The sequence below is a fragment of the Marmota flaviventris genome, chromosome 8 (assembly GCF_047511675.1).
Source record: "Marmota flaviventris isolate mMarFla1 chromosome 8, mMarFla1.hap1, whole genome shotgun sequence".
Classification (NCBI taxonomy): domain Eukaryota; kingdom Metazoa; phylum Chordata; class Mammalia; order Rodentia; family Sciuridae; genus Marmota; species Marmota flaviventris.
In genome coordinates, this window is record NC_092505.1 from 48,385,225 (window position 1) to 48,402,056 (window position 16,832).

Genomic DNA, 16,832 nt, shown 5'->3' on the forward strand with positions numbered 1-16,832 from the left:
TAAAACTCTAGTACTGTGCTACCAATCAGTTCATTTTTACCTCTCTTCTATTCTCCTATAGTTTGGTGAAAGAGGGTGTCATGGTTTTGATCTGAAATATCCCCCTCAAAGCTCTTGCAATGATTTGGCCTCTTACCTCATTAATGGATTAATTCATTTGCTGGGTTAATCCACTGATAGCTAATGGATTCTGGCTAGTGATTTCAGGGGGTATGTGGCTGGAGGAGGCAGACTGCTGGGGATGTGATCTTGGACTATATTTGTACCTGGCGCATGTGCACCTTTCTCCCTATGTAAATCTCTCTTTCTCTCTCTGCTTTCTGCTCCCATAAACTCATGGGCATTTCTCTGCCATGCCTATCCACCATGATGTTCTGTCTCACCTCAGGCCCAAAAGCAATGGAATTGTCTGACTATGGACTTAACCTCTGAAATTGTGAGTCTAAAATAAGATTTTCTTCCTCTAAGTTGGTCTTGTCAAGTATTTTGGTAAGAGCAATGAAAAGCTAACGAACAGTGAGAAAACCAAAAGTAACAAGGAAATTAATTTCTATGAACCAGACAAATGACACTAGGTAAACAGTACCATTTGTGAATTCCTCTTGAACTCTCAGCTTCTTTCGGACTTCTTCAGTTTGCCAAGTTACTGCCCCTCCTTCCACATACCCAGTTTATGTTCCATATTGGTGTATGCAACTGTGCCTTTCACAGGACATAGGAAATTGATTTTCAAGTGACCTTGAGCTTTAATGCACACCAAACACATCTTAGGAAAGATGAGATTAACAGCAGATTTTTAACTCTACACAAGGCCCTGGCCCTACCCTCCTGCTGAGGCACACCAGCCAGAGGAGCAGCAGCAGTATAAGGTGTGGTGAGGCCTGATCCTCCAATATTGACCCTCTTACATCCTATTAAAGAATCTTCAGAGCTTCATCCCTTGTTTAAAGTTAAAAAACAGCATTTACTCTTATTAGTCCTAGCCATAAAGACAATCATTTTTTAAAGCAGAGACCCTGATGATAAATATCAGTGATGTTATACTTAAAAATTATTCCTAGTATCATCACAGATCCATAACACCGAGGGAAGCATCATGATTCTTGGTTATGAAGCTAGTTTAATTGGAGAGGAGACCCCAAAAAATCTAGGTACCCAAAGCTTGTAACTCAATAAGTGATTATTGACTTTACAAAGGTGTTTGCCGCATTACAAAGACACTCCTACAGTCTAATTCTCAAAAGGTTTTTTTTGTTTTGTTTTGTTTTTAATCTCTCCCTCTATGGGCTTCAGGTCCCTATGTCTTAACTGCAGTTCTATAGGTGAGGGATGAAAAAAAAAAATGCATCTCTTTAAAAAGCTGAAGAGGATAAAACCACTCCCCTCACTGCTCCCCCATTCTGCACATGTGTGTGCAAACACACACACACATACACACACAGAAGGACACAGTCTCCTGCCTACAATACTGTGTCAGACTTCCTGAATTTTTCTTCTTCCTGGACATTTGAAAATTAACTCTAGTACAAATATTTGAACTCTACAGTTTTTGTGTAATTATTTTCTGAATTATGACCTTTTCAATATAACATGTGTAATAGTAAATAAAATATATACAAATATATATATATATATATGTAATCTTTATGTATAAAGGTTATATTATTATATTACAATATATACCACATTCAGCTGCTTATTTAATGACTGATTGAGTCCTTAAATTAATACTATACTAATTAATTAATGCTATTTAATTAAATTAATACTATATTAATATTATCTCTGTGTTTTAGCTTTTATTGCTTTTGAAATTTTACCTTAAATAGCTTAACTCTGTAATTATTCAAAACAAAATGTTATCTTTCTTTTTCTTATTTTGATTTTAGGTTTTAAAATGAATTCACAATAACTAGACACAAAGGATTGTTCAAACTATGACACACTAAAATTGAGTGCTTGTTATTTTACTGAAAATGTTTTTATCTTTAGATATTATTCTGAGCAGTAACTGCTAAAAAATGTGTAAGTGCTCCTTTAGTATATACATGTGTACTTAGATCTGAGTATGCTCAGGAGTAAAATTGTAATTTTAATTCTTGTTTTAAATACAGTTTTATTTTTAACCGATATATGGCAATTTGACATATTTATGGAGTACAGTGTGACATTTTAATTCACAATCACAATGTGTAATGATCAATTCAGGGTAGTTGGCATATCATCATCACAGATATTTGTCATTTCTTTTTGTTGGGAACATTTAAACTATAATGACTTTAATTCTAATATGGATGACAGATATATTACTAATAAGCAAGTAAATTTATCAGAGATGCATTTAACTGAATAGTGAAAGAGCCTAATAAAACTGTTAGATAACTAGTTTACAGTCAAGTAGAACTTCCTATATAACTTTATGTGAACTTCCTATATAACCTTATGTAATTTATTGATCATAGAAAGTAAGGGTAGAAATATTCAACCATGATTTTTTGTTGTTGCTGTACTTGCCAATTCCATTTATATACAGTACTCAACCATCCAAAAGTAAACAATGTGCTGCTTACATATACAAACATATTTGGTAATTATTTTTAAAAAACATATTCAGTAACAAAGGAATGATACAGAAAATATGATAATGGTTTCTTGGGATGGTGATGAGGGTCAGGAAACAGGATGAGATGGGAGAATGGTGTTTACAAATAAAATGATAGGAGTATTGTATTTCTTAAACTGGGTTGCAAATAAACATTTGCTTTTTGAAGTGTTGTTTTATCATTTTTGGTATTTTATCCATATATTACATGAATTTTTATTTATATATAAAAGCGGAATGCATTACAATTCTTATGACACATAGAGAGCACAATTTTTCATATCTCTGGTTGTATACAAAGTATATTCACACCAATTTGTGTCTTCATACATGTACTTTAGATAATAATGATCATCACATTCCACCATCATTTATAACCCCATGCCCCCTCCCCTCCCCTCCATCTCCTCTGCCCTATCTAGAGTTCGTCTATTCCTCTCATGCTCCTTCTTCCTATCCCACTATGAATCAGCCTCCTTATATCAGATAAAACATTTGGCATTTGGTTATTTGGGATTGGCTAACTTCACTTAGCATTATCTTCTCTAACTCCATAAATTTACCTGCAAATGCCATGATTTTATTCTCTTTTATTGCTGAGTAATATTGCATTGTGTATATCTGCCACATTTTTTTAATCCATTCAGGCATCTAGGTTGGTTCCACAGTTTAGCTATTGTGAATTGTGCTGCTATAAACATTAATGTGGCTGTGTCCCTGTAACATGATTTTTTAAGGAATTATTTTTCTTTTTTCATGAGTTGGCAACTCCCATATAAGAAACCAGAAATTGTGTGGTACAACATTAGGTACAGATATATCCTCTCAATGTATAACTGATTATTTTGAGAGTGAGACAAGCATCAGAATAGCATTAAGAACTTTAAGATATGTCAAGGTTCATAATGCGGTCCTTGCTGCTATGTAATTTTGTCAGTTTTAGATTCAAAAGTGGCATTAGCCAAGATGGTGACCGTAACACCCTTGTTTGAAAAGTCCAGAAAGAAATTCAAAAAGGGGAAGTGATTTGTCCAAAGGGCTATCTAGATACTACCTAAAATTCAAATACTACCAAAACATCCCTGCCTCTAATCTAGAGCTCATTCCATAAAGTCACACAGCTTTTTAATTAAGAAGTTGTTCTGAAAATATGACTTTTTAGGTGCCACCCAGATTTAAACACAAACAAAAACATAACCTATTCTGAAAATTTTCCACAACAGGACAAATACTACACCCAGGAAGACTGAAGTATTTTCTTTCTTAAGCCATCTTTTGTGCTGGAGACAGGGGTAACAGAAAAGGAAAAACATCTTTTCCTTGAATTAAACAGGTAAAATTCTAAAGATTAGGGTACCCTCTAGATGTGGAAGCCAGAAACAGAGGACTTAAAACACACAGAGTACCTGGCTCTTTTTCATGCTATAGAACACGATCTGAATTATAAAATCTTTATAATAGCGCTGAAAACTGGATTCAAAAACACAAAATAACTTAAACTTTCAAGTTGCTTCTTTAGAATAATGGCTTGTCCATTACCTCTCAATGTCAGTTTTCTCTCTCTCTCTCTCTCTCTCTCTCACACACACACACACACACACACACACACACACACATACACACACACACACTACAAGGTACTTACTGAGCTGTAGAGATAGCCTTCGCCATTCATGGCCACATAGAGGCTGGCTTTCACCCCTTGGATGGCCACCACGCGCAGGCCCACAGGAATTAGATTGAAGAGGGCTAAAGTAACAAAAAGAAGACAGATAAGAAAGGGTCAGTGACCTTTTGAATAAACTGTCTTGCTACTCTCAATGATTCTTTTGAAAACTGAAGATTTAATAAAGAAATTTGGTAGGAAAAAAAAAAGAAAACGAGAGAGACAGGGACAGAGACACAGGCGAGACAGAAATTCTAAGAACAAGAAGAACTGGTTTATTCTCCTCTCATCTCTGACCACCAATAACTGCCCATATAACTTCAGGAACCTTTTATAACTCATCTAAAATAAAGGGGTCAGATCAGAAGATCTCTAAGGACCCCACTTGAATCTAAACTACTAGGATCCCTGCTCCTCACAATGAACACATCCCTAAAAGGAAACGGAAATAGGCTTGTGCTCTCTAAATATTTGAGTTGCCCACTGCTCCAAAAAAAAAAAAAAAAAAAACCACAGTCAGCACTCCAAATGTCCACCCAGAGAAAAAATTCACACCCAGAAAAATATAAAGCAGATAATCTATGTTTCTTTTAACAAGGTATTGCTATGAATTACATTGCTGGCACTATTTCAGTTATTTTTGAGATTACAAAATGAGCATAAGCAGAAAGCACTACCCCTACTCTGAAAAGATTTGCATTACATATAGGGAAAAAGCCATCATATAGTTAAGCTCTGTAGGAGGTATTACAGATATGAATTAAATATCTCATGACTGCATGCATAAGTGAATATCTCTGCAGTTCACTTTAATATCCTGACTCAGTTAGAAGTCCTTATCCGCCTTTTCTATTGATAAAATCCCCATCAGTTTTGGTCTTCTCAGTTTTGAATATAAGATGCACATAAATTAACATAAAAGCTACCATTAACCAGGAGTGCTTCTTTTTTTCTGGGTTCTCTCAACTTGGGATAATAAACCACATACACACAAACACACATGTATAGATGCACACACATTCACACACACAACACAACACAATACCGTATTTGTATTTCAGTCAAATGTTCATTTGAAAGTTTTAGAGGATCAAGCCTTAGACCACACATTCCGTGTATCAGGATTTCATTGCTAGCTGTCCTTTTTGAATTAGGATCTTTGGCTCTTTGGACTTGTTTCCTCATTTGCAATAAAAGTGCAGAATACATCTTAGAAGTTGCTTAAGGATTAATTGTTGGTTCAATTTAGATTTGAACTAGTTATTTTTGTGTTCTTTCCATTGTCCTTGTGCTACTGAAATTGCTTAAGAAATATAAGACCTTCAAATCTACTTGTAGAGGAAAAGCTAAGACATATGGAATAACCTGATACAGTGTATAATTTACTTCTATAATTAAATGTAATATATGCATTCTATATATATTTCTATTTTCCAGAAGTTCACGGAAATGGAAGATCTGCATGGCCTCAAGTACTCAGGAAATGCTTCACACAGACTGGGACCTGAGTTGACACTTGGGGCAGAAGTTGAGGGAGCAAAGAACTGAAAGACAGTTTAGTGGGGCAGGAATTTTGCAGAGTTGTGGATTTGTGCAGGAAATGATTGGAGATTGGAAGCTTCGATTCATATTAGGGAGAAATGAGAAGGAAATACCATGTAGATAAAGTAAGGATAAACAATTAAGAGCTTATTCCTCTAAATGTAAAGATTTAGACTTTGTCAAATGGGCAAGAAGATGTGTGACCTATAAACACAAGAGCAGCAACACAGATTTTAAAATTATGAAAGATTTGTAGATAACATAGTTGCTAAACCAACCACTCAGAGTGATGGGACTTTGAACCATTCATTTAATCTCCCTGAATTAGTTTTCCTATCAGTAAAATGGGAAGAATTTACTTACTTTTGCTGTATAAAGTTTATAGAAGAACCAAATGCATTATCGTGCTTCCAAAAATGTTTTATAACACAGATGTGCCCTTTATAAAAAAAAGTTGACATTAATGATTGCTACTTCTGATTGGTAAATAAGGTTATCATGAGACTAAGGTAAAACCTGATATAGTTCATCAGTAGTATTTTTGAGTATATATTCAGCAACTCACTTAATGCTATAAAAGGGAATAGTTTATATTTGTGCATCATTTAATTTTCAAAGTGCTGATCTCATCAATTGTATTTAATCCTCAACCATAAATGTTAGGAAGAGTTTAGGACAGAATAATGACTACTTTAACTTTAGAAGAACAAATAGATTCAGGGAGGTAACTCAGGTAAAACTACATCTGAACAAAGATTTTTTAGCTCTCTAATATGCTTTTGTTAAGATACTATATTTTTTCCTCCTCTCTTCTTAATTTCTCCAAATATCTATTCTTACTTTCTCAAAAATAGATGATTTAGCTAGTTTCCCTACATATTCTATAGCTCAAGGTAGCTCCTATGAACTCAATACTGACCAGTGAAATGGGTCTTTAGAACTTTGAAGAATCCTTCCTTAAATACAGTTTATAAGCCAGACATGGTGGCACATGCCTATAATCCCAGTGGGAAGTTGAGGCAGGAGGATCACAAATTCAAAGTCAGTCTCAGCAACTTAGCCAAGCCCTAAACAACTTAGTGAGATCCTGTCTTAAAATAAATAAATAAATAGGGCTGGGATGTGGCTCAGTGGTTAAGTTTCCCTGGGTTCAATTCTTCACAGGTTATACCGTGTAAATAAAAGCAGACACTGGAAAATATCAAGTTCAATGATAATTTTGTGAGAAGGGATAAGGAAGTCTAAAATTGTATATAATGTCTTTCTAAAGGAAATACTTCCCTGGACAAATCATGGAGCTGAAAGAGAAAGAAAAAGCAACTCTAATGATTTTTCTATGTGAAGAGTTTAAGGAAACTACTAAGGTTAGTCAGGGATAAAAACAAGAATCTGTGTGAAAGTTTTATATAAAACACAAGGTGATAATGGCTTTCAGACACCATGCGTTGGGGAGACTCACCAAATTCTCTTTTAAAAAAATCAAGCCAATAATTTGAAATGAGACTTTTTAGTAGAAAAAGATGAAAGCACTTCTCTTCAAGGGAGTCCTTATCTGCTTCTTAAAATCCCCCAAAGTGTCCAGGGACTTAGTCTAATCTATTCTTTGTCTCCAGTGTAGCACACTCTGTCTCTAGCTCACAGATGCTAGAGACAATTTTATTACTCAAGGAGAATTCCTCCCGAGTCAGGTCTCCCTCTTCATCCTGAATGCCACTGTCTCAGCAGCACACAGTGATGTACTACTTGACTCCACACCTCCCATCTACTCTCACCAGTTCCCTGCCAACAAGCTCTGGAGATTCCTCCTTGTCCACATACCCTTTGCAACTTGGCACCAACCCACATTTGCAGCTTATCACCTATCACCTTTTTCATCCATCCTAACTAGCATGAGAGAACATTTGCTGTTTCCTAAGTTCCCACTGATTTCTAACTAGGCTTGATTTTTGTCCCCCTTTACCCCCTATCTCTTTCTGGAAAGTCTATCTTCCCACTTGAAAAGGAGTCAACTCTTTTCATCATTTAAGGCCTAACTTATTTAACTCCCCAATCCCCTCCGAGGCAGCAGTTCCTTTTCCAGAATTGTCTATTTTATGTACATATCTCTACACTGACATTTGAAAAAGGGTATTAGAGTTATGAGTTATTCTTTTTCACATGTCTTCATCTCTACAATGCAAGACTCATCTAGACCTGTTGTAAATACATTGCTTATATTTAATATATATATATATATATATATATATATATATATATATATGTATATATATATATTATTTAATGAATGTTATTGATCATATTGTCATAAAAAGACATGTTATTTCCAGGAAATTAGGCTTCCTTATTGGAATAAAAGAGATTTTCTAAATAAAAATGAAATTTAAAACTTAAAAGTTAGCCTGACATTTAAGTTTCTGTATAGTCACAGCATACCCTTCTGCCTCACGGCTGTCTTCACTCTAATAGACTTATTTCCTCCTTGTAGTAATTTGATCTTCTTCCTCCCTTCTGAACTCCATGCTTCCACATACTTGGTTACCTCTGGTTCATGCTATTCTCCTCATATGGAGATAAGGAGAAACCCATTGAAACCCCTGCAGTGCTTGAAATGACACACCAAACACCAGGTTGCTTATCAGCTGCCTTGCTCCTGAATCTAGACTCTATTTATCACCATTTGGAATTGTTTCCCTTTAAAATAAAAGGAATTATTTTGTTTATTCTCCCAACTACAATTAGATTGTAAGCTCCCCCCAAACAAGGATCACATATAAATCACACTTGCATAATATGGGGTTGATGGGGAAAAGAGAAAGAAAGATTAAAAATATGCAGAGAGCATGTATTCTATTTATATTCAGGACCCCAGTCAAATGAAGACTACACTTACATGCACACTAGAATCCAAGTATCTAAACTGACATTTGAGGATCTTCTCTGTCTCAACCTTTCCAAAACGAGCATCTCATTCTAAACTTCTTCGTAATGTTGACACTTAACATTTTGAAAAAAATGAAATAATAGAGCAGGAGCTGTCTATATTCATAAGCAAACTCAAACATGACACTACATGCAGAAAGGGTACGGAAAAAGGCAGTGAAGGGAAATGACAGTCTTTTCAAATGGTATGCGGGAACAGTAGATACCCATAAGCAAAAGAATGAAATTAGCCTGTATCTTACACCATACACAAAAATCAAGTCAAAATAAATTATAGACTTAAAAGTGAGATTTGAAACTATAAAACTCCTAGAAGAACACATAGAAGAAAAACTTCTTAACACTGGTCTTGGCAATGATCTCTTGTATATAACATGAAAGCATATGCAATGAAAGCAAAACTAAAAAAAATGGTACTTCATCTAACTTTGAAAATTATGAGTAGTAATGAAAACAATCAACCGAGGCAACATGGAGAGCAGAAGAAAACATTTACAAATCATATATGTGATAAAGGATTAATGTAAAAAATATATAATGTCACAACTCAATTGTAAAATAAATAAATAGCCCAAGGCAAATGTGGGCAAAGTGCTTAAGCAGACATTTCCCTAAAGATTAGATAGATAGATAGATAGATAGATAGATAGATAGATAGATATTGGAAAAAGATATGCTTTGGGAGGGAAATATATATACAAAAAGTATATGAAAATGTCACTAATCATCAGAGAATTATGAGCTGTGATGCTAAAATAAGTATACCTATATTTTTAAAAGATTAATTTTCTTTTTATTACCAGGGATTGAACCCAGAGGGCACTTAACCACTGAGCCACATCCCCAGTCCTTTTTATTTATTTTTTTTTATTTTGAGACAAGGTCATGCTAGGTTGCTTAGGGCCTTGCTAAGCTGCTGAGGATGGCCTCCAACTTGTGATCTTCCTGAATCAGCTTCACAAGCCCCTGGAATCACAAACAGATATTACCTTGCCTGGCAAAAGATTCATTTTGATTAATCATGCTACAGGAAAAATTAAATTATCCTTCCATATTTCCTATAGAAAATGCAATATACAATTGTCACTATATGAAAAACATTCAATTACTATATACAAAACAATGGAAAACAAATTTGTAGTCATCAAGTAATCAGTAAAAACATTTTTCTGGATTTTTATAATCTTTGTGGTAGTTTACAACTTTTTAAAATATAATTTTTATAATTTTTTTTCTTACTCTAAATACTAACATTTGTACCAAATTTTAATTTATTATTTTTCTCAAGGGGATCCCCAAACTATATAAGCTTTAGGACCTACAAACCCAAGTCAGGCTAAGATTGAAATTTAAATGGAAGTACAAAAAGAAAAGTGAGAAAGTAAAAACTAAAGATATTATACATATTGAATGCCTACCTTTTTTTCTAGATATTTTGACATGCAAAAATGTCATTTTATTATAAATTCAGTAATTTAACTGTTGAGCTTTGTCTCAGGGTATATAAAAGACCTAGCTTCTTTTGGGACTACAAAGAGAATAAATGAGGAAATGAAAGGTGACCTTGTAAACTCTGTAGGAACACTCTTGGCCTCAGTCCACTGAACTCTCAGAGAGAACTTTGTAAAGATCTCTACAACTTCCCTGGTTCAGAAGTCATCTGTTCTTTCCATAAATACTTACCGAGTCCTTACTGTAAACCAAATGACATATTTATGCTATGGAAGGAGTAGTGAATTTGACAGACAAGATCCCTGGTGAACACACTTTCATCTGTAAATCTTTCTGTTGGCACGTTCAAGGCAACAAAAATTTTATTATATTATTCACGTTTCCTAGCTTGGTGTCTCCGTCTGAGAAGCCGTTATTCAATATTTGCTGAATAAATAAATGAGTCAGCTTTCTCTTTAAGCTTGCTTATTTGTAGTTTTTCTAGGTCATATTTCCATAATTGAGAATGTTAGAAAAACTGAAGAGAATGTTTACCACACACAGAATGTATTCAAATATAGACTCTTATAAAAAACAGCCAGAAAATGAACAGGGTCTGAGATGGCAGAAACATAGTATAGCTGACATGAAGCTGCTGAGAGAGTGTGAGAGACAGAGAGAGACCGAAAAGATGGGGTGGGGGGAGACGGATGCAGAGTGATGCAGGACTGGAGGAAATAAAGAAAAAGAGAAAAGTTGGAGAACCCAATCCAACCAAGATACCAGACATCATGTAAAATGATATTATATTGGACTGGAAAAAAAATACTTTGGATAAATGTTATGCTCTATTCAACTTAATTTCCACCCATTTGTTATCCACATCAAGTGTGACAAAAAGTTGACTCTCAATCCAAAACATAAGAAACAACAACATGGCAAGTCTTTGAAGGGACAAAGAAGAGAGGGAAAGAAGGAAAGTTCATTTTGACATGCCTCTGGATAATGTAAACTCAAAGCATCCCCAAGTAATTTCTTAAGAACAGATCCTCTATTGCTTATAGTAATGAAGATGTATTTATAAAGTAAGTTAGATTTTAAATTTCTGGAGTTGAATTTTTTTTGAATGGGCAATGAAAATTTTCATCTTATGACCCATTAAAACCCCAAGTGGAAAATGTTGAGAGAGAATGATATTTGGGTTTATATTATGTGTACTTTCAATGTCAGATTCCCTTGAAAATTCAATATCATCTCCCACATTTCAAAATGTTCTCTATAGAGATATGATGTTAAAGTGTGAATAACAAATCATATGACACAAAATCTTAACCTAAAAAGAAGTGGATACAGGGCTATTTTTCCCTGTCATCCAATGATCTCTTATAATATCTTTAATTGTAGTATTTACAAAAATAATTTGCAAACCACTGAATTGATTTTACCTTAGCATTGAAATTAATATTTATTTCTGATACTTATCTATCACTTACTAAAGTCAATTCTGTACCCTTTCCATGCTTAATAAGAAAGTGTTATTACTAAGTATTCAGCAAACTAGAAGATGGTCTCAACTCTTAAATCCTCTAATGTAAAAGTGATTATATAATTATGGTAAAATGCAGTGTTCACCCAGGCAAGTTGATTATACATTCCTTTATCCTAATCCCACAACATTCCACATGCAGCACTTATCACATTGCTTTTTTGTATTTGCCTGAATCTCCCTTCAAACTAGGGGGGGTCTTCAAGATCATTAATTGCTTTTTAGCTTTTTGCATCCAGAGAGCATTGCACTGTAGAAGCCTAATAACTGTTGTTACCGGTTTGCGCTCTCTAAAACATCATTTTTTTATAGAATTGAGGGAAAGATATGTCACTCTCCCTTCCCTTTAGCTTCCGAGTTAAGGAAACAACAGTGGGATGAGGGCACTGAGGACACAGTTTCATGTCCTAAGCACCAGTTCTAAAATTTAACAGCTTTTGGCCTTGATGATCTCCAATTTCAAACTTCTCGGATCCAAATGCTTCACTGAGTTGTTATGAAGATCAATTAAGAAAACAAAATAAAAACAAACCCGGTCTTAAGCTATAAAACATACAAAGCACCCTTGTTGGTGGTGTGGGTTGGTTTGGTTGTTATTATTATATCTCCAGATCTAGAGATTTCATAATGGGAGCCAGGGCAGGCAGAGGTGATCATCATCCCATAATTCAAAATAAAATTTTTTAAACATCATGGGAGGGAACAAAATAATGTATTTCATCTCTTTTTGTTGACATTTTAAACTATGCATTTAAAATAAAACAGTATATAAGAACGAAAAATCAACATGGTTAGCTGTGTTGACTAGGTGCTTTCAATCTGATACTCTACTTTATAAACAATTGGTCAAATAACCCAACTGACTGATTTAGTCCCCAGCCCCTGAATTTGCTGACTTACAGAACTGATTAGCAAAGGGATTTAGAGACTAAAATTTTTCTTCTGAGCATTGTGGGTTTTCAGCATGGTGAAAATGAGCAACACAGTGATCCCTTTCTTTGAAAAAAGCTCCTGGATCTATTTTCCCTAGCTCTGGTAGAAGTCCTGCCACTGGCTTTTAATCCTAATAGTACCATATAACCTTCCCTGTGTTACTTCAGAGGTGTTCAAAAGCTTGCATAATTAACAATTTAATTCAATGTGATTCTTTCTTTTTTTTCTTTAGGATGAAAAATGAAGCACATCACTATCGATAATGAAAGCAAATGCCTGTCATCACTCATCCTCTGCAGCCAATTTGTCTTACAGAGAACTTGTCTCACAGCCCACTTGAAGAATTCAGTGAGCAGCACAGGTGTCAGTCCATAAGATCAATGGGCTAAAGAAAAGCATCCCACATGAAACTTTTGCCTGTTTTGAAGCTTTTAGATTTGTATCTTCCACAAATCTTCCAAAAAATACTATGTTGCCTGTATTTATACAACAGCTTATTGAGTTTATTCATTATTTGACTGCATATATTCCAGACACTATGATAGATACCTGTAATGTGGTAGTGAATAGGACATGGCCCCTGTCTTCATAGTGGTTGAAGTCTAAAATAGAAAACAATAATTCCATGTGTGCTTTATGTATTCATATTTACAAAACAGAGAACTTTCCCAGGGTCATAAAGTCAGCCAGTAGAAAAGCTGAGAAGTGAACTGAGGTTCTTGTGGCAAAAGATATAAGACATTATTCCTCTTAAGAAATAAAAGAGAAATTCTAGTAAACACAATGCAAGTAGTTAAGTTGTGAAAAATAAAAAATAGAATATAATGAAGAAATGTGGAATCATGAAAATGAATTTTCAGTCATGCACAAACTTCTTACAAAGAAAATACAAACCCATTAATTGTTCTTAGTTATAATTACACACAAATAATACAGGTAAATTTATTTGAGCTAGTTTAGATATGTTTAATTAGAACTTTGTTCTTCATTATCATTGATTACCAAAACAAGAATGTATACCTGCCTCATTCTAAAAATACTAAGTGGATCCTAAAGGAATGACTATAATGTCGTGAGATTTCTTTCTGCAATTGCTCAGTAAGTTATATTAGCTCTCTCTTTCCTAGTTCAAACTCTCCCAAATGTCAGTTAAGGCTCTTTGAACTATGACCCCATAACACTTGCCCACAATCTATATCCAAACTAGTCAGCATATTTTCCCCCAACATGGCAGAAGCCTTCTCCAGTATGTGATTTTGTGCCTTCTTATCTGAAATTCACTTCTCAAAATCTTATTTATCTTGATGATATTCTTCAAGATTCAGTTTAAAAACCAAACTTTGCTGAGCACCATGTTTTGGAGGGATCTCTGATGTCTGAAATCTGGTGACATTTCTGATCACAGTGACATTAAGTTTCATTTTAAGTAAAAGTCCAACATTCTCCTCTGCCCTAGGGACAGATAGGAGGCAGGAGTAACATCAAATTCATTTTTGCAATCTGGAACTAGAATGAGGTTGGCCTTCAGTCTGTTGGTGTGGATGAAAATGAAGCATGCATATGGTAGGCATATGTGAAAGCCCAAGCATTTTGTAGTAGCTCCCAGAAACAAAGCCTTCAGAAGGCAATGAGTCCTAGGAGAATTTAGTGATGTCTGCTGTAGGCACAAGGGGAACCCCTTGTGCCACTGACTTATCACCTCTAGCTTGAGGTCCTTCTTTCACAATAAAATGCCACAAAACATTTAATGAAAGAATGGAATGCTCTGAACTGTACTTCAAAATAAATTTCTTACTGTATAACTTTATCTCAAAACTTTAAAAACGAAAATCTAAAATGCAAACATTAAAAACTGAAATGAAAACACCAAAGGTAATTTAGCTCAGTGGTTCACAAACTTCACTGTATATCATATTCTGGGGCGTTTTTCAAAAATTCTGATGCTCAGGTCACACCCATATCAATTAAGTAAAAACCTCTGGGATTAAAGATCAATATTTTTAACTCCTCAAATGATTCCAGGGTGCAACATCATTGAAAGGCAATTTCATACTCAAGAGTCGAGGGTAGTTCGAACAAGCTCCCAGGTGCTGCTGATGCTTTTCAAACCTTACCAATCAGTGGACCAACCCTTGCTACTCAAAGAAAACAGCATCAGCATCACCAGGAGTGATTTGGAGAGGCAGAATCTCAGAGCCCATCTAAGAATTACTGAATCAAAATTTACATTTTAACAAGGTCTCTGGGAGATAACTATGCATTTGATGTTTGAGCAGCACAGTTCTAGAGTAGTGGTTCTCAGAGTGGAAACTCATTACAGATATAAAGTGTCCAATACCTCACCCTCCAACCTTCTAAGATAGAAACTCTGTTGGTAAAGCCCAATAAGCAGTAGTTTCACCAGCCCTCAAGGTGATTCTGATGCAAGCTAACTATGAGAAGCAACACAGAATAAGTCACGGTTTTTATATTTGACTGCTCTTTGAAATCATCTGGGTCATTTGAAAAGAATATTGATGCCAGGGTTCTGTCCTTACAGATTCTGATTTTATTGTTTTGGAGTGAGACCTGGGTTTCAGGAGTTTTTAAAGTTACCTGGTGCTTTTAATGTGATGAAACATTTGGAGCCACTGCTCTGGAAACTTTGGCCATCTTCCTTTGCACAGGAAATGTAGGACTTTCCCTGCTCAGATCATCAGCAGTGTAGAGGACGGAGAAGAGACAATATGATTCCATCCTTCAGAGGGAAATCCCAAGGGCAACAAGGTTGAGTTTTGTCTAAATTAAGCTTTGGTCAATTCTCCCAAAGATGATAAAAGTCAGTGTAGCGCTAAAGGAGCACTGAAACTTCAAACAACTTCTTACACAATACATAAGAGCTCTGCTGATGATGTCCATATTCCCTGAAATGACTCTTGCTCACACTCCAGCCAGCATACATTGCTTCTGTTTACAGACTTCCAAAGTACTTCCTTCCCTGAGGGTAAGTTTGACATTATCAAATTCAAGTTCTTCAATGTAATACCCATTTTACAGAAACTACAGTTTCAAAGTGCCAATCTAATTTCCCATGTTTTGTACAGCCCAAGTGTGCAAGTGAAGAAATGCATACAAATATCCATGGCTGGATATTGTCTCTGAAATCCCATGGGCTGTTCATAACACTACACTGCTTCCTCAAGTGTAGGAAATTGTGCATGCTAAAGAAACAACAAATACAATATTCCACCAATACCTAAGTTGGAGGGAGCAAGGAGAAGCTCTCTGGGATTTTTTTTTTAATTCAACTATGATACTATGAAATATGTTTAATAATGCTGTACAGACATTTTGACATGGATATGTGTTCTGCATTCTGTCTCAATGTCAGGGAATGCAGATGTACCAAGTGCAGGCTCACTAGAGTTTAGCTGGATGCCTGCTCAGTACCACTCTAGCTAGGCTGCTGAATAATATGTAAAAAAAAAAAAATGTATATATACACACATACAAACATACACATCCTACAACACACCTCAAGCCTCCAAGTATCCCACGTAAGAAGAAAAATTCTCTCAAGTTCAATGTTTAGCTGAATATTAAAAATATCCTATAAATAATTCACAGTTCCTTCTTAATACTTTTTAAAAGTGTTGTCAGAAGAATGCATAGGTATGATTTAAGGAAATGTTCAACATGCACTGGGAAATATGAAACAAAAAATAAAAAGAGAAATTGGGGATGCAGTGCAGACTGGACCAAGGAACTCTGGTATTGAACCTTCTGAGTTCAAATCCTGGATCTGTCACTTAATATCTGTGTACCCATGGGATAATTGTTTAATTTTCATGAATCTCAGTTTACTCATCTTCTAAGTGAGATTGATTATAGTACCTGTTTTAGAATGCTATTAGACTTAAATGACTAAAATTTATAAAATTTTTATAACCTATACTAAATGTTTAGAAAGTACTCAGTAAACATTAGCTGTTGTTTTCTATATGCCCCAAACTCATAGGTTAAAAAACAATTCTTGGCTCATAGGTAAGTTTTTATTTTCCAGATCTCTCACTGAAAATATATAATCCTTTCTTTTATATGTCATGGTAGTGTTCCATGAAAATTATCCCACATGAACACACATTTATGATGTATCCCTTATTTATTTGGTGGTTACATACTTAATACCTGAT

The 16,832-nt window shown here is 34.9% G+C and overlaps 1 protein-coding gene across 2 annotated transcripts in view; it reads right to left on the minus strand.

Annotated features, from left to right (window-relative positions):
- Positions 1-16,832, minus strand: part of Fgf12 (fibroblast growth factor 12) — a 504,207-nt gene that overhangs the window by 156,891 nt on the left and 330,484 nt on the right. For both annotated transcript variants that reach the window (XM_027936105.3, XM_027936103.3), the window contains one exon: positions 4,248-4,351. In XM_027936105.3, coding sequence (XP_027791906.1) covers positions 4,248-4,351 — 104 coding nt within the window. The remainder of the gene's footprint in view (positions 1-4,247; positions 4,352-16,832) is intronic.